The sequence below is a fragment of the Gobio gobio genome (genome assembly GCF_949357685.1).
Source record: "Gobio gobio genome assembly, chromosome: 20".
Classification (NCBI taxonomy): Eukaryota; Metazoa; Chordata; class Actinopteri; order Cypriniformes; family Gobionidae; genus Gobio; species Gobio gobio.
The window spans coordinates 3,686,281-3,705,837 of NC_137113.1; the positions used below are offsets into that span (position 1 = coordinate 3,686,281).

General features: G+C 37.2%; 1 protein-coding gene across 1 annotated transcript in view; it reads right to left on the minus strand.

Annotated features, from left to right (window-relative positions):
• LOC307143770 (sterile alpha motif domain containing 8) overlaps positions 1 to 19,557 on the minus strand; it is a 52,161-nt gene that overhangs the window by 18,107 nt on the left and 14,497 nt on the right. Inside the window, 6 exon segments of the mRNA XM_079845532.1 lie at positions 4,591 to 4,705; positions 4,707 to 4,891; positions 6,179 to 6,329; positions 8,297 to 8,414; positions 12,348 to 12,443; positions 17,826 to 18,093. Of these exon segments, the coding sequence (XP_079701658.1) occupies positions 4,591 to 4,705; positions 4,707 to 4,891; positions 6,179 to 6,329; positions 8,297 to 8,414; positions 12,348 to 12,443; positions 17,826 to 18,093 (933 nt within the window).

Genomic DNA, 19,557 nt, shown 5'->3' on the forward strand with positions numbered 1-19,557 from the left:
ACAAAGAAATGTGAAAATAAATAAAGACAAACAACTATACATAAATAAAAGTGGAAATAAATAAATGTAGGAAAAAAAACATTATATATAAATAAGGAAATAAAAGTATACTCATTATTTTTTTTACATTTCAACGTATATATATATATATATATATATATATATATATATATATATATATATATATATATATATATATATATATATATATATATATATATATATATATATATATATATATATATATATATATATATATAACATTTCTATGTATTTATTTCTGCATTTATTTATTTATAATTATTTAAAAAAATCTTTGTATAATTATTTTATGCATTTGTTTTACATATATATATATATAACATTTCTACGTATTTTAATTTATGCATTTATTAATTTGTTTACATTTCTACGTATATTAATTACATTTTTTACATTTCTTTGTATATATATTTTTTAACATTTCTACGTATATTTATTTATATATATTTGTTTTTTATTTCTATGTATATTTATGTATATATATAAAAAAATATATATTTTTTACATTTCTACGTATATTTATTTATGCATTTATTTATTTATAAAAACATTTTTAAATTTCGTTGTATATTTATTTAAGCATTTTTTATTTCTACGTATATTTATAAAAAAATAAAAATGTTTGTATATTAATGTATTTTTTATTTCTGTGTATATTTCTGTATATATATATATATTTATTTACATTTCTATGTATATTTATCAATTTTTTACATTTTTTGTATATTTATGTATGTGTATGTATATATATATTTTTTTTTAAAATATTTTTACACATTTCTACGTATATTTATTTATGCATTTATTTTACATTTCTATGTATATTTATTTATGCATTTCTTTCTTTATGCTGATTTGCTGTCAGTTTTTTAAATTCCACAGGCTTACAACAATAACAACCGGACAGAAATGGCACTTTTCTGAATGTGTTAATTTTATTAATGATGGCAGACAAACAAATCTAGAGCATCGCGAATCTCACATCAACACAATCTCCCACTTTTTCCAGCCTTAATAAAAGTCCTCAAGAGGCTGAATGGCCTTTTCAAGCACTTCACAATGAAATGATGCTCAGATGATGCTCAGATATCAAAACATATGGCAAGTCAGAAGATGAAAGCAGCAAACCTCAGTTCCTCTTCCCCAAGGTCTTCTGTAATTTGCTTATTCTTTAGTGCTTTCGGTTCAGTATTACACACTGCAAAGAAGGGAAATGTCAAGAGACGTTTATAACATTATAATACAACTTTATAATTCTGCACAGGTCACTCACTTCTGTGCTCAAAGATCTATAAATACACCAAATTAAAATCCTAATGACCTAAATCTCATCAGAACTAGCCCTGATAATGAGAAAAACACGTTCAGTCCATTAAGACCCCAGAGAAGACGAGCACAGGGACATTGTTCTGTTTTACCATCAGTTACACACTTTTTTGTAAACGTTCAAAAAGTAACAAATACCTTCATAAACAGGAGATCTGAAAATAAATCAGAACATCAGTGAAAAAAACGCCTGTATAAAGACTAAGACACGTACCGTTGGCAACTGGAATGATGCAGTTAAAAAACATGGAGAGTTTGGCGAGATTTGCTTTAAAACACTCGTTATAAACGGGGAAATGTACAGAACAAGAGTGAATCTCACAACAGCGCCAGGTCATACCGCACAAACAAACTCATAATGCAAAACACTGCAATCCATGTCGATTTTGTTTTAATGTATGCGGTTTGAAATAAAAATAATGTTTTACAGTACAAACTCATTGGAATAACCATTGAAAGGTACAAAAATATAATAAATAATAGTAAGACAATTTCATAATGCCAATATATATACACTCTAAAAAATGCTGGGTTAAAAATAACCCAAGTTGGGTTGAAAATGGACTAACACAGCCATTGGGTTGTTTTAACCCAGCGATTGGGTTGTTTTAAGCAAACATTTAACCCAACCGCTGGGTTAAATCAACCCAATGGCTGTGTTAGTCCATTTTCAACCCAACTTGGGTTATTTTTAACCCAGCATTTTTTAGAGCCTATATATAGATATATTTAAAGAAAAGAAAAACAATTATAATTTTATATATATATAAAAATAATATAATATATACATATATTATATAAATATATTTTTCATTATATATATATATTCTTCATGCAAATGTGTGTGAATTATTCATATATAATGAAAAAAAGTATAATATATGTATATAATAAATAAAATAATATATATATGAACAAATATTTTTCATAATATATATATTATATATATATATTCACACACTTTTGCATTTATTTAGATATATATACACATGATGAAAAAAAATATTTATATATGTATATAAAAAATATCGTGCAAAAAGTGTCTATAATATATATATATATATTTATTAGTGTTGGGTACCATTCACATTTTAACAGTAGCTTTTTCCTGTACTTTATGGATGTTTACATCAATAACTGTGCAGAAACTGTAAGTCGTGTATAGAAGAGTTATTGACTTTATGCCAGAGCTGCCCTGCTCTCTGTCTGCCATTGTCTGTGATGTTTGTTTACTGTAATATTTACCAGTAAATAGTAGACTACTAGCTACTTAATGAATTGAATTCATAAAAACCACTAGCCTAGAAATCTAGCCGCACCGTAGCGGCAGATAATCTAATTTGCAGTCAGGGTCGTATAGTAAATCTCAGTTGGCATGAGCTGGAAAAACCAAACTCTGGCCAATCACAGCGTGTGTAGAGTCGGTGGGCGGGGCTTAACATAATGACGGCAGAGTTCTACTCGTAAACACAGAAGCTGGCGAACTGCGGTCTTTCCAATGGGCTTTTGAGCCCTGCCAATGGTGAGTTCCCAGAGTCCCGACATTTTGATGTGGGTCTGGCTTGTCAGGCTAAAAAACAACATATTTTTATTTTTTTATTTTGAATTAAATTTCTATGAAAAGATTTCCCACAAATTCTGTGTTGTGTATTTTCTGGTAATCAATTGAAGCCATAAAACATTAATTTAATTCAACAAGCTGCACAACTGAGCTTTATACTGTTAAAATGAAAACATTGAAGAAAATATGAATATGAAGATGTATAAAGTTTTGATAATTGATTATTATTACATTAGTGTTAGTATTATTATTACACTGAGGCGTATCTTAAACTCTGCTGTACAACAGTGATGTATTTGTCAAGTTAAGCAGGACTTTTATTTTGACGTGTTGCCGTGAAGACCTTTGAGTTTCTGTGTTTATGACGGTAGTTTTTCTCAAATGAAGCGGTAAAATACTCATGAAGTGACTCTCAGTGGCTCTGGAGAGGAAGTTCATGCGGTCATGTCCTCGTATGAGACGGAAACACGCGACTGTCGCGAGTGCGTGTGTGTGTGAGGTTAATAAACTGCGGGTCAGCGCACAGACACGCATGATTCGTATTTAAATCGTCTTTTTGCGGTTTAATATTCACAGACACTAGTCTATATCACCAGATGCGTTCTCAGGTACCGAAATTTGGTACCGATTGATTTAATGTGAATCGCTAGTACTGACGTAAAATTCAGACGGTGCCCTTAAAAGTACAGAGTTCGGTACCCAACCCTAATATTTATATATAATAATAAAAAATTAATAAAGAAATCTGTATGATTTCAGGATATATATATATATATTAGTGCTGGGCAATCGAAAATAAAAGTCTGGTTTACATAATATGTGTGTGTGTACTGTGTAAAATTATTATGTATATATAAATATACACTCCTTTATGTATATATTTAAGAAATATTTGCATGTATATATATTTATATAAATATTTTATATATAAAAAAACAAATGTTTCTTAAATATATACATGCATGTGTGTGTATTTATATATACATAATAATTATACACAGTACACACACATATATTATGTAAACATGAGCTTTTATTTTGAATACAATAAATCACGATTAACCGATTGCCCAGCATTTTATTTCTTGTAAAATATGACGTGCCATATTTTGTGAGATTCACTCAAACACAGGGGACAATTTTAAGTCTTAAACACAGTATTTTCATTTCATCATTCCATATCGATACTAATACTGCCAAAATAAGATCTGCACTAAGAAAATAGCAACAATAAACGGTAATAAGACCACGACTGAATCAAAACCATCCGCACAAAGAGCATTAAGACGATCCATATTGCTTCAGAGGTTGATCATGTGTGTTGAAATGTCTTTGGGAGAAATGAGGAATTCACAAAGTCGAGTATCTACGATGACGAGGGGGAAAACGAATACTGACATCTGTCATGCAAACCATTCTTAGAGGCCTGAATGTTTCCCGGTCAGCGGGAAAAAGCAAGACTTCTGTAGTTTAGTAGTGTCTGGCATAAAATAAAGAACAAAATGATTTCTCATTTCCCTAATGGAGGCGATATCCACAGTAATGGGCACAGAAATCCCTTTAAAGACGACAGCTACTGATGGAGGGGTCAGATGCGCGGTTTGGCTTCCTCTACATCATGGCAACACAAGAATGCCGTACTAACGTGTGGGCCGGTCAGCCGATGAGCCGCTTGAGGAGGGTGGGGCGAGTGAAGGGCCAGCCGTATTCATTGGGCACGGGTCCGTTAACGTTGCACTCGAAGAAGGAGAACATGGGGAACCAGATGCGCGCGCGCCCGGCTCTGCTGGTAGGCGCGCGTGTTGGCCAGCGTGTGGTAGTACAGGAAGAGTCTGGTGGTGATGTAGAAGGCGATGAAGACGTCGATGGAGTAGTGCTCGTGAGCAGCCAGGATGAAGAAGATCCCGAACAGGTTCAGGACCCACGACAGCGTGTGGATGAAGTTCCAGCTGCGCGGCGTATCTGTGAACAGAGAGAGAGAGAGAGAGAGAGAGAGAGAGAGAGAGAGAGAGAGAGAGAGACAGAGAGAGACAGAGAGAGACAGAGAGACAGAGACAGAGAGAGAGAGCGAGAGAGAGAGAGAGAGAGAGAGAGAGAGAGAGAGAGAGACAGAGAGAGAGAGAGAGAGAGAGAGAGAGAGAGAGAGAGAGAGAGAGAGAGAGAAGAGAGAGAGAGAGAGAGAGAGAGAGAGAGAGAGAGAGAGAGAGAGAGAGAGATCTTCTCTTATATCTGTCGGAAACATTTGTTTACAAAAACATTTTGTGCATTATTTTACCATCATTTTTATCATATTGTATTATGATTTACCGCTAGTTAGTTAGTTGTTTCCTCTTTAAGTGCTCAACATGCAGGTTGTGCTCATGTGAAAAAGTTTGGCCTTGCTCGTCTCAATCAGCTCCAGGTTCAGAGGTCAGGACACGAGTCAATGGGCTGATCCCTGATCAGTGCCCTGACTACTGAACCAGAGCTGATTGAGACGCAGCCTTAGTTTGACGTTTTGTTAAACTTTCCCACACCTTGCTAGTTCAGATTTCTTTGCACTGTCATTTGCGCGGTTTTCTTCTACCGCAACATTTGTAAGGGCTGCATTACGCTCTAGCGCTACAGCGGCGGAGTGGTCAAATCACCATATTGCAGGCCCTTACATTAGGTCAAATGAGATCAAACGACTACTTAACAACAAAGATATTTGTCAACAATTTTTTTATTGTCGACTAATCGTTTCAGCCCTAATATGAGCTTATAGGCGGAGCACAACACATGTACACTCTGCTTACCACACACACACACGCAGCAGCACACACACATCTTTAAATATTAAAAAGCGTTCAGTCTTTCCTCATGTAAATAGCGAATCTGCCATGGCATGAGCACAACTGGCTTTTAAAGGGAAAGGGAGATGAGACTCTGATTGGTTTATTGCACGTTACGCCCAAACACACCCACGACTCATTAAGAGACGAGGCACAACCCTTTTGGATCATGCGCCGGCACGCCGACCGTTTTTCCCATCGTTAAACTAGCAAAAGTGGCTTCGGACCCGCCCTTAGTGCACTTCACACCATGATCTCAGATCGGTAAAATATGGCCCGTAATGTTTAGAGGTCTTTTTGTCATATGAACACGCAAGCCCTCCGTGATAAAAGCTCCAGCAATTATTGTGATCTGAACATTTGATACTGTCACACACCTACTGCACAGAAAACAACAGGAATCAGTGTGTGTGTGTGTGTGTGTGTGCACACTTACATTCTGTGACGAAGAAATTGAGCATGGTGAGAACGACGGTGTGTCCGCTGAACATGTAATCTCCACACGTCTGGACTCCGGTGAGGGTCATTCCAAACCCGCTCCATATGGCCACAGCACGCTGAAGCTTCGCCCACATGTCACCGTATATCTGACACACACACACACACACACACACACACACACACACACACACACACACACACACACACACACACACACACACACACACACACACACACACACACACACACACACACACACACACACACACACACACACACACACACACACACACACACACACACACACACACACACACACACACACACACACACACACACACACACACACACACACACACACAAACAAACAAATAAATAAATACTAAAAGAACCATACTAATACAGAGTTTTGGGAAAATGAGGACATTTTCAATAGAGTTGGCAGGTAACATATTGCTAAGTTAATCTTGTGATATATACACCAATCAGGCATAACATTATGACCCTAATATTGTGTTGGTCCCCCTTTTGCTGACCCGTCAAGGCATGGACTCCACTAGACCCCTGAAGGTGTGCTGTGGTATCAGGCACCAAGATGTTAGCAGCAGATCCTTTAAGTCCTGTAAGTTGTGAGGTGGGGCCTCCATGGATCGGACTTGTTTATCAGTCCCTCCAGAAAAACGCGATTATGCGATCGCATGATTTAATGCATAATCAGCTAAAGTCCGCATATTTATGCGGGGGCTGCATTTTTTCAAATATGCCGCACTTTCGTCGCGTAAATTGCCTTCCGCGTGCAAAATATGCGGGCTAGCTTGATTTCATAATCCCCGCATTTTCGTTGCAAAAAGGTCATATATATTAGCAGAAAGTTGAAAAATGTTTGTTTACTTCACACACATTTCCATTGCCATGGGAACGTTTTGAAGTGACGCAATTACCCAACGTGAACGTCATCGAAAAGCTGCAAACCTCGTGGTGAAACCATAGATATCGCTGAAACCATGATGAAGCACGCAAATTCCCATTTGCCAACAAAAATAACAGCAAAAGACTGCGCAAAGCAGTTTCCCGGTGTGTTGACCGATTTCAAAACATCATGTTTTGAAGCATCATGAAGCTTCGAAGCGCTATGAATCAGTGAGTCGATTCAGCGGTTTGGATCGCAAAGATCCGAATCATGAATCGACTCACTGATTCATAATGCTTCGAATCTTCATGATGCTTTTTTTTTTTATCGGTCATCACTATATAAGTCGTTATTTAGGTTTTAGCACAAAAACTATTCTCGTCGTGTGGCATATTCCTTTTGTAAAGCTACAGAACTTATTTTACTCAATGTTTTGTGAATTTGAGCCATGTGTTTATTAAGGTTTTCAATAAAACAAGATGCAAACAAGATCAATAAAACTTAAATATTCCCAGCACTTTCTGTGATGTAGTGCTTTTTTTCTCTTTTTCATCAAACCGCAGTCTTTGCAAGTTCCCGCAATTTTTTGGCATAAATATCCCGCATTTTCCATCGCATTTTTTAAGAAAACGTGCCGCATAATCAAGAATTTTTGCCCGCAACAATCACAAAAAAAAGCCGTGTTTTTCTGGAAGGACTGGTTTATTCAGCACATCCCACAGATGCTCGATTGGATTGAGATCTGAGGAATTTGGAGGGCAAGTCAACGCCTAAAACTCGTTGTTGTGCTCCTCAAACCATTCCTGAAGCATTTGTGCTTTGTGGCGGCGCATTATCTGCTGAAAGAGCCACAGCCACCAGGGAATACCGTCTCCATGAAAGGTGGTCCCCATACGTAACAAACTGAGATGCTCTGTGTATTCTGACACCTTTCTATCAGAACCAGCATGAACTTCTTGAGCAGTTTGAGCTCTAGTAGCTCGTTGAATTAATTACATGTTTAATCAACATTTCTCAAATCTTGGATTTTTTTCCCATTGAGCTCGTCACAATTTACATTCGTGCATTTGGTAGGTGCTTCTATCCACAGTGATTTACACTGCACATTTAATCAGTTACATGCATGCAATCACTGGGAGTTCAACCCTTGACCTCAGCATTGATGAAAAGCTACTAATGAATTAAATGATAAAATGTCTGTACCTTCCCAGTGCACTGCAGGTGTTGACCCGGGACAGAGAGAGACGTCACAAACATAGTGACGCAGCGCAGCATAAAGACCGTCCCCATCAGACTACACAACCGCCTCAACAGGATCGACCTGAAAGAAACATGTGAAAGTGGGTCAGGGATAAAAGTGTCTTTAATGCACTGACCTTTGGTTTCGGATGAGGAGACGCTGTCATGATTAAAGAGAAATGAGCTCACGTCTCTAAAACTGACTCTCTCGTTTATTTTTTACTATTCATTGGTGCATATTACTCAAAAGGAGAAAATGCTTTTCTTCATGATCTTTCATCGAAATATAACAACTTGTTCCGACTCTAAAATGACTTTGTTTGGACACAAAAGACAATTATTTTTATTAGTGGTGGGCATAGATACATTTTTTTAATCTAGATTAATCTCACTGTAATCTTGGAATTAATCTAGATTAAAATGGCTCATTTGAATTCTGCCGAAGACATTCAGAATATGTGTGCTCTTAAGTGATCGTTTGTCTTTTTGTAGTTTGAATAATAAATAACTTCTGTCCCTTTAAGACCTGACGCACACATGGATCCCAAACACTGTTCCTGTGAGCTGGTTATGACTGTGTTTACGTTAAAATTCACCAAGATGGGCATTGAGACATTTTTGAGTGTTTTTGACCATTAATAAGCTGGATAAAGGAGCTCATTTTTGCACTTGTATGTCAGAGGCGGCTTTATTGCGGTATGTGTGTGCGCTTCAGATGAGAGCGTGAAATCTGCGGGAATTAGTAGAATTAACGTTATGTGCAACCCCGCACGAAATTCAGACCGGTCACACCAACACTAACACACAGTCATGAGGAAAAATCCAGCAGAGCACGCGTTCGCCATGTTCAGAGGATTAACCGGACTGAATGAGAGGAGGCGGTTCTATATTATAGAAAATGAGTATCGTATCGTTTCAGATATTTCAGTATCGATACATAGCGAAATATGGATATTTTTGACAACACTAGTAGGCATACACACAGGTTCGTTCTCTGGCTCCCTACAGTGCAATTCGGCTAGGTATACATCCACGCTAAAATATCAAGGTGAAAGTTATCTTAGCTTGCGTATTATAGACCCAGTCCCAACTCAACTTTGAGAATAGATTAACGGCGATATTTTTTTTATCGCCCGATAAGAGTCTCACGTTAAAGCTACACTGTGTGATATTTTCCCCCATCTAGTGGTGAAAAGGTTTATGACCATCCAGTGAATATTAGTTTCTGTTCCTCTCAATTCCGATTTTGTTTTTACTCCTACGGTGGGCGATTTAGTCCAAGATTAACATGGCTTCCAGTTCGACCTCGTCCACATTCGACACGGTGCCATCGAGTGTTAAAACGCCAAAGCTTGAATTTACGGGTATGTCCCTCTTAGGCTAATGTACTTTCAAGATGGAGGAGCAACATGGCGACCCGCATTCGAACCCTCACCCGTATGTATTTACAATGGCATATTATAAACTTACGAGAATACTTTATTACTTGAAAGAAGTAAATATACATTAATGAGCACATATATTTTTGAAAGAACTAAGTGTTTTTAGCTAAGAATAAACTAAAAAAGTTACACAGTGTAGCTTTAATGCAGCACGTTACGGCCCACCACTAATTTTTATGAAACCTGACAATTGTCTAAAGCTAGGAACACACCAAACCGACGCCGACCAACTAGTGGCGATGAAAGCGGACTGCGGAGTTGTCTCAAGTTGGCAGTGTCTGGGTCCAAAGTTGCCCTGACACAACAAGCAGACGCTCGACATCCGACAGCCAGAAGAACATCCGTCCTGCACCTGCATAAGAGTAAATAGCTTTCCGTTCCAGCTGGTGGCAGTAGTCAAAAAACCTTGATTAATTGAACATTTTACCTCGATTACGATTAATGAACGATTATTTTTCTTTTCTTTTTTTGCCCTCATAAGGTTTTTGAGTAAGTTCCTGATAAGGTTTGTACTGTAAATATTTTCTACTATTAAAAGGTGGATTTTTTTTTCTAATGAAAAAGTGCCTTTCTTTGTGATTTTAAAATACTTGAAGGAAGGAAACCGCTCACTTTCAGCAGTTATTGTCTATGGGGCAGATTTCGGTTTGTTGTACATCAGATACAGATAAATTAGCACAGTAGGCCTACATTACATTTATTTGAATGCATTAATGAGCAGTGTTGGGGAAAGTTACTTTGAAAAGTAATGCATTACAATATTGCGTTACTCCCTTAAAAAGTAACTAATTGAGTTACTTGGATACTTTTTTAGAAAAGTAATGCGTTACGTTACTTTTTCTCACCTGGGCTGGGCTTGTTTTTGTTTATAACAAAATGTTTTATATTTTTGTGCAACGGTAAAGACCTCTTCATACCAAAATTAAAATAATAAGTCCCAAGCTGAGGTAAAAATGCAAATTCACGCATGAACAGTAGAGGGCGCAGCTCAAACAAACCTTTCAGCTGTGCTTCCATTCTGGATAATGGTACACTGTAAAAAAAAAAAAATCCAGGTCTCCAATTGAAAATTTTCTAGTGACCGATAACATTTAAATTTTTCAGTTGGCCAAATTTAATTTATGTGAATTGATGTAATTTAATTCACAGAAATTCAATTTGGCCAACTAAAAAATTTAGATGTGATCAGTCATTAGAAATTTTTCAATTGGAGACAGTGTAGAATAGGATGCAGCAGAAAAGTTTTATCAATAAAAACAAAAAATATAGTAATTTTCATCATCAAAGGTCAGCAGCAAGACATTGGTAGATTAAATATAAAGGTAGATTAAATGCATAAAAATAGTTGTTTTATTTAACATTTAATTATTGGAGGTTTGCATAGTACTCTGATTTTGCATTTGACTGATTTTATTCATTTTGAGGAGTACAGAATCTTTATTGTGCAAGTGAGATAAATATATGCTCACATTTAGTCTAGAACTACAATAACCATCATGTTCACACACACACACACACACACACACACACACACACACACACACACACACATACGCCTCTGCACTTATTTTCCTCAACATGGGGGCAAGAGAGCTGTCAGTCAATTAATTAATGTGAAAACGTAACTTGCGTTACTTTTTTGAAAAAGTAACTCAAATATTTAGTTGTAAATTTGAAAAGTAATGCGTTACTTTACTAGTTACTTGGAAAAAGTAATATTATTACGCAATAAATGCCCCGTTTTTAAATCTGGTTTTATCTAAACAATTTTTAACAACAGGGGATTGTAAATAACACAGTTTTAGTAGAAGTCAGTGACTGGGAGACTGGGACATTTTATTGGAAATCTGTGATGTACATTTGAAAAACAGCCATGGGTAAATTTTACCCCGTGGCGTTTATAGTGTTAAAGTGTAATATATTGAAAAATGCTGGAAAAGTGGGCAGAGGCCAGTGGAGACGAACCGAGGGCGGGGCTGAGTGGGGGGGCGTGCACCTGAGACCCACAGTGACAGATTGATTGACAGCTGACCTCTCGAAAACGAAATGTTCTGCCTCTGCAGGATCCTCCTCAGGATATAACCACACAAACTCAGACTGAAGGTAAATACACACCGCTACATTTCAGCCGGAATCGGCCCAACTGCGCTTGCTATCTGGGAACTCCTGACCCGCTACAGTGGTTTAGACAGAACAAGATGTTTCTATACCAGGGGCTGAGCCTATGCCAGGGGCGTGGGTCGTCAATGAATCAATGAACAGCACTAATAAAGCCCCAGTCTTGCAGATCATTGACTACAATAAGTTGTTTTAGGGTTTACTTACCCTTTAGGCTATCGAATGGCTTCAGAAGTCTTGGAATATAGTGTACGAAAAATTTATGGTGCTTTACAATGTTTTAAACCTTTAGTGGGGTTTAACAATAATACAATATTACACAAAATATCGGACGTCACTGAGAAGCTTGATGTTTTTTGGTGTGGCGGCCGCCACGGAAGAAACACTGTTTCATAAACTCTTGGTATCTGTAACACATGTTACCTGTCGTGTGTGTGCGTGCATGTGTGTGTTACCTGTGTTTATGAAGCAGCAGAACTAGCAGCCAAATGGAGCACAGGATCACGCCACAGGCCTCAGCCATCGCAAAAGCCCAGGGGATTCTGGGTACACTGTAGGGAGAAGAGAACCAGGCGAAAGGTCAAAAAGAGAGGAAAACATAATCCTCCTCCAGACAGATGGTGGTTTACGCTGCTGTTTTGTGTTTTCATGCTCATCTTCAGCATGATGGAGAAAATTACAACAGGAAACCACAAACCTCTAATGGGTCCAACTGAACATCAGAGCCGTTCACATTTATTTTTGCTGCCATAAACCTCAAATACCAGCCAGCGGAAGAAATCAAACATCAAAACTCAGGTCAGAGTTCAACGACTGAGTTCATCTTGATATTTCTTAGGGTCCTATCATACACCCGGCGCAATGTGACGCCAGGCACGACGCTAGTGCTTTTTGCTAGTTTCAGACAGGGGCGCCGCTAGCAATTTTGGGCCCTATGAAAGAATTTGATGTTGGACCCTCTACCACACCAACCTAGCTATCCAAAATCTTTGTCTGCAATTTAATAATACTGACCAATTAAGCTCCGCTCGCTCAACCCAGAATGCCCCGATTGGCTGATGAAACATTGATTAAAATTTAAGATACAATTTATACAAAACAAAACTGAATGAAGTGGTCACAATCATGTCTGATCAACTCCATTAATCTTATGATGTGTCCTATCTCATGCTGTTCACTTTTCATAATCGACATCGATCGACAGATTGACATCATAGACAACATAAAAAACATTATAATATTTAAACATAAATATAAAAATAAATACCTTAATGGCTGCAACAATTATAGCACACAGAATTTTCATGTCGGAGTGGGATTTAAGTGAACGTAGTTTTATCGGTGTTTTGCTGTATTTTGCCGGAAATGCGCCATCAATTTTTTATATTTGCAACTCTTTGGTAGATTATACATTTATAATACATTACTACTAGTACTGTTACTATTAATAAAACTGATCTCTGGGGGCCCCAAAAGTGTGTGGGCCCTTAGAATCGTCCTAACTTTCCCCCCCTTAGCTGCGCCCCTGGTTTCAGACACAGTTATCAACTGGCTTTTAAAGGGAATGGGAGATGAGACTCTGATTGGTTCATTGCACGTTACGACACACCCATGACTCATTAAGAGACGAGGGACAACCGTTTTGGACCATGCGCCGACCATTTTTTCCGTTGTTAAAGGGTTAGTTCACCCAAAATGAAAATTCTGTCATTAATTACTTCCCCTCATGTCGTTCGACACCCGTCAGACCTCCGTTCATCTTCAGAACACAAATGAAGATATTTTAGTGTAAATCTGATGGCTCTGAAAGGCCTCCATTGGCACAATGGCACTTTTCACTCTCAAGACCCTTAAAAGGTACTAAAGACGTCGTTACAAAGTCCATCTCACTACAGTGGTTCTACAATAACTTTATGGAGTGACGAGAATAGTTTTTGTGCGCAAAAAAACCCTAAATAACGACTTATATAGTGATGACGATTTCAAAACACGGCATCATGAAGCTTTGAAGCGTTATGAATCGATGAGTCGAATCATGATTCGGATCGCGTGTCAAACCGCCAAACGACTCATTGATTCATAACGCTTCGAAGCTTCATGATGCCGTGTTTTGAAATCGTTTACACCATTTAAACATTACTAAAAATACACACTGAGTTACAAATCACTATCATAGAATTTACTCTATGTTCACAGTTTGAACGTTCTTGTTTACATTTGTTATCCATTGTTATCCTTTGATGCTTTTAGTACAACTACGTTACAAAGCTGAGCACTAAGTGATATTCAAAGTCACATGACACGCTTTTAACATTAAATAAAGCACATAAACACTACCCGAGATTATCAGTGCCATGTTTTGTGTTGTTGCTCCAGCCGCGACGTCCCAGAAATAGAAACATTGCGTGGCTTGTTAGGACAAAAACTCAAATTAACATGGAAAAGACGCCTTTTATTGCGTGTTGCGTGTAGTTAGGACACGGTGTTATAGTGTTTTTTGGACATTTTAATCCAAAAATTTAAATATCCATTAAAATTGTGCGTGCCGTTAAATAACATGCAGATTCATTTTAATTTGTATGATTTAATTAATGATTTGCTTTTCATGGACTCATGAAGTTCCCTCACAAACCCCAGAATTCGAGTAACCATCTTTATGTTCAAACAGCCTCTGTCATCATTTCAGTGCATTTAGAGATTCAAAAATGCTTGCCTTGGTTCATCTGTCCATCTGATTGTTGACAAAAAAAATGGAAAATGCTAGCTTAAATCAATAACTGCACTGTGATTGGCTGGCTTTATGCAACTTTGAAATTAATTTATGTATCCAGAAAAAAAATTATCAGGATTTCCAAACAAATATTAAGTAGCACAGCTGTTTTCATGTGACACTGAAGACTGGAGTAATGATGCTGAAGATCACAGGAATAAATTACACTTTACTATATATTCACAGAGACAACAGCTGATTTACACTGGAATAATATTTCACAATTTTACTGATTTTACTGTATTTTTGATCAAATAAATGCAGCCTTGGTGAGCAAAAGAGACCGACCTCTTATGAACACAAACTTCTGGATGTTAGTGTACTAAATGCCATAATGCTGCAGGGCAAGAGTTCCTGTGTTCAACAATGCGTTTGTCACCATAGACACAAGTCTATTAAAGTACTAATACCTAGCTAAAGCAACTGTGGCATTAAAACCAAAGGCCGGATCCTAAACAGTAGGGCTGGGTAAAAAAATATTGGTTTCTCGATTTGAATCGATTCTCACTTTTACAAAACAATATCGATACTTAAATCCCAAGAATCGATTTGTCATCCTGTTTTCAGTTAATGAATGAAATAAACATTGTAGCGCACCTCCCATCCAATAAATCGCAATAATCTTTGTGCTTTATTACTATTGATATGAAACAAAGTCTCTGATTTCAGATTACGTCTATTTTTTTACGAAATTCAAAAGCATAAACACCGCTCTGCAGCAGCTCAGCTCAAGAGAACCGGCAGGACGGAGCGCACATGAACGGATCTTCTCTTCCGCCTTAATACCAGTTGCAGCGCGAAATAAACACAAATGAGCATCTGAAAGTGTGTTAAAAGATACAGGACAACTTACCGAAATCCGTATCATGTCACATAGAATAGCTCAAGTGTTTTAAGCACAGAAAAATGCAAGTAAAATGGCTTGCAAACAATGTCATGTAACGTCACATTTACCTCAGAAAAACCATATCCAGTGTCCATAAACTCGTTAGTCAACTAGAAAAGTTAACTCTAGAGAGGAGCATTTTGCTAATTATATGCACCACGTTACATAGGCTATTGATTGTCATTTTTAATGTTCTTCAATATTTAATGCATGTATGTAGCCTATGAATAAATCTGGCAAGTTTTTATGACAGCCAAATGTTTATATTTAAAAAAACTAATTGGAGTAGAAATATGATTATGTAATTGTAAAGTTAATATTATAACTTTATTATTATAAAAAAAACAAAAATAATTTATTGTAATTTAAGTGTTTGTCGAACTAATCAGTTAATTTTTACCTTCAATATTAATAGGCTAAATGTAGTACCAACTGACTCCCATAGTTTACAACATTAGTTCAGAGATTTGTTTTCCTTGAGAAAATTGGCCATGTATTGTACCAGACATATATCTAAAATAATCGATATTGAACTGAATCAAAAGCTTGTGAATCGAAATCGAATCCGAATCGAATTGTTAAATTTGTGTCAATACCCAGCCCTACTAAACAGGCTTCACATCCACACAGACTAGGGCTGTGCTCAGAATATCGATACAACGATACATCGTCACGAACTCCTGGCGATACGCGTATCAATACTGTGTGCTTTTGAATGTCATCAACGCGACGCAATCAGTGCAAGACTTTCAAAATGGAGAAGAGTTTTTCAGTTTAAGAATTAATGAATGAACGGAACATTGCGCGCCTCACATCCATTAAATAGCAATACTCTTTGTGCTTTGATGCTATTGATATAAAACAAAGTCTCAAATTTCAAATGACGTCCATTTTATTATGAAATTCAAAAAACATAAATACAGTTTTGGCGCTGTTGGTGTGAGATGGCTTTGGCGCAGCTCTAGAGAAGCGGCCGCGCGCAGCGCACGTGAACGGATCTTCTCTTCCGCCTTAATACTTAATACCAGTTACAGCGCGAAACAAACATGAATGAACATCTGAACGTGTGTTAAAGATAGAGTACAACTTACCGAAACCCGTATCATGTCACATGGAATCACTCGATCAGTGTTTCAAACGCGGAAAGGCGTCAGTAAAACAGCTTGTAAATAGTGTCATGTAACGTTATATTAACCTCAGAAAAAAACATATCCAGGTGTCCATAAACTCATTAGTCAGCCAAAAAAATTGACTCTAGAGAGGAGCATTTTGCTAAATATATGCACCATATTCTATTTCATTATAATTTGTAATGTTCTTCAATATTTAATGCATGTTTGAATTAATCTGGCAAGTTTTTATGACAGCCACCATTTAAATATTTACATTTCAAAAAATATGTATATGATTATGTAATTTGTAAAGTATAACTTTATTATTATAAAAAACCATCATGTAATTTAGTGTAATTTAAGTGTTTGTAGCTACAAATCAGTTCATTTTTACCTTTAATATTATAGTACAACTGACTCCCATAGTTTACAGCATTAGTGAGATTTGCTTTCCCAAATTTGTTTTAGATTTATCGCGATATTTGTTCTACATTCCAAAATTTGCCATGTATTGTACCTGATATATATCCAAAATAATCAATATTGTGACAATTTATTTATTTCATTTAACTCAGTTTTTTTTAATGACAAAAACAAAATAGTTTTTTTTTCAGTTATCACAACTGTTATGACACTGGTTATTCAATAAACAGATATTACTGTTACTAAACTCTGCTCAAAAGAAATTGAATTCCAAATTGATCCATATCGTGTGTTCGTGACTTCAGTATCGCCGCGGCGACTTCAGTATCGCCGCGGCGACTTCAGTATCGCCGCGGCGACTTCAGTATCGCCGCGGCGACTTCAGTATCGCCGCGGCGACTTCAGTATCGCCGCGGCGACTTCAGTATCGCCGCGGCGACTTCAGTATCGCCGCGGCGACTTCAGTATCGCCGCGGCGACTTCAGTATCGCCGCGGCGACTTCAGTATCGCCGCGGCGACTTCAGTATCGCCGCGGCGACTTCAGTATCGCGGCGACTTCAGTATCGCGGCGACTTCAGTATCGCGGCGACTTCAGTATCGCGGCGACTTCAGTATCGCGGCGACTTCAGAATCGCGGCGACTTCAGTATCGCGACGACTTCAGTATCGCGACGACTTCAGTATCGCGACGACTTCAGTATCGCGACGACTTCAGTATCTAACACAGCCCTAACACACTCACCTGTCCAGGAAGATGTCAGGAAGCGGCGGGTACATCCTCATGTCCGGCACTCTCTCGTGGACGATCACCATGACGAACGACGTGAAGCCGAAGACGAAGACCACGTAGACGGAGCTCATGATGGTTTTCCAGAACTCCGGGTCCAGTCTCCGCGGCTGCTGCTTGTATTTGCCGTTGTTGTACTGGTGATACTGGTCGCCGCCCAGCGTGTCCAGAACGGCGTCGCAATCCCGTGAAGATTCACCGTTACACAACCAGTCCACTCCACCTGAACAACATGAGAACTACATCAAACACACAAACTAGGGACGTCACGATACCAAAATACCAGTAGTCGGTACCAATACCATTAAAATATTACGGTTCTCTGTACCAATTTCGGTACCACAGCAAAATCTGTTTTACTATTTGAAAAAAATATTACATTCAATGAGTTTATTATTTATGATGATGATAATCATTATAAGTAAACACTACATATCAACATTTAAAGGCTACATGCTGTTTAAATGTAAACTGTTTGTAAAAAAGATACAGTGAAAAAATAAGCAATCGTCTAGGCACACCTAATAATAATAATTATTATTAGTAGTAATAGTATTACTAGTAGTAGTATTATTACACTGAGATGTAGCTAAATCTACTGTACAACAATAACCTATAATGCGGTTTCTCCGGTAGTGGGCGGGACTAATGTGCAAAAGGCAATCTCATTGGCTGGTGCTCATCTATTACCTTCTCTATTTTGATTTCAGCAAATCAGTTTGAGCGAACGCAGATGTGATTAATATTCATGAACCAAGCAGCTCATCAATCCTTAGTGCGTTGTATATTGTTATTAGTAGCAGAACTAGTAGTAGTTATTATTATCTTATTAATAATTACTATTAAGGCAAGGCAAGTTTATTTATATAGCACATTTCATACACAGTGGCAATTCAAAGTGCTTTACAGAGAAATGGAATTAAAATATTCATAAGAGAATTAAACATAAATAAATAAATAAATAAATAAATAAACAAAACAAATAAATAAATACATTTAAAAAAAAAAAATATATATATATATATATATATATATATATATATATATTAGGGCTGGGCAAATTAACGCGTTAACGTGGGCGATTAATTTTTTCAGCTTAACGCATTAAAAATATTTAACGCAAATAACGCAGCGTCCGTTTTTATATCAATTTTTGCTTAGCGTTACATGATCATCACGCGAATTCATGCAAATGCTTCCAAGCGTGACAAGACACAAGCGAACGCGCTGTATGCCAATGTCCTGTGTGTGTGTGTGTGTGTGTGTGTCAGTGTCCTGTCTGTGTGGATGCGTCTCATGTCAGCTAATCAAGGGACACACACACACACACACACACACACACTCGACGCATAGATAGACTCGCGTCAGTTTCCTGCTCACATCGAGTTCTCTTTTGCTCTTGAACAAACAATAACACAGAGGATTTTGAGTATTCTCATATTAGGAGTCTTAAATTAGTTAAATAACGTCTTAAATGAACTTAAAGAGTTGTGAGGAAATGAGATGCGTGAGATCCGCGGCTGTTCTTAAAGTGACAGTAGCACTGATAATGATGTCATTAATGTTCATCAAAGAACAACGGGAACAGAGAAAATTTTAGCTTTAATGATGATTCATCTATATTTAATTTATTATTTATGCAGTTAAGAAAGATAACTATTACATTTCTGTATATGTATAACAGGGA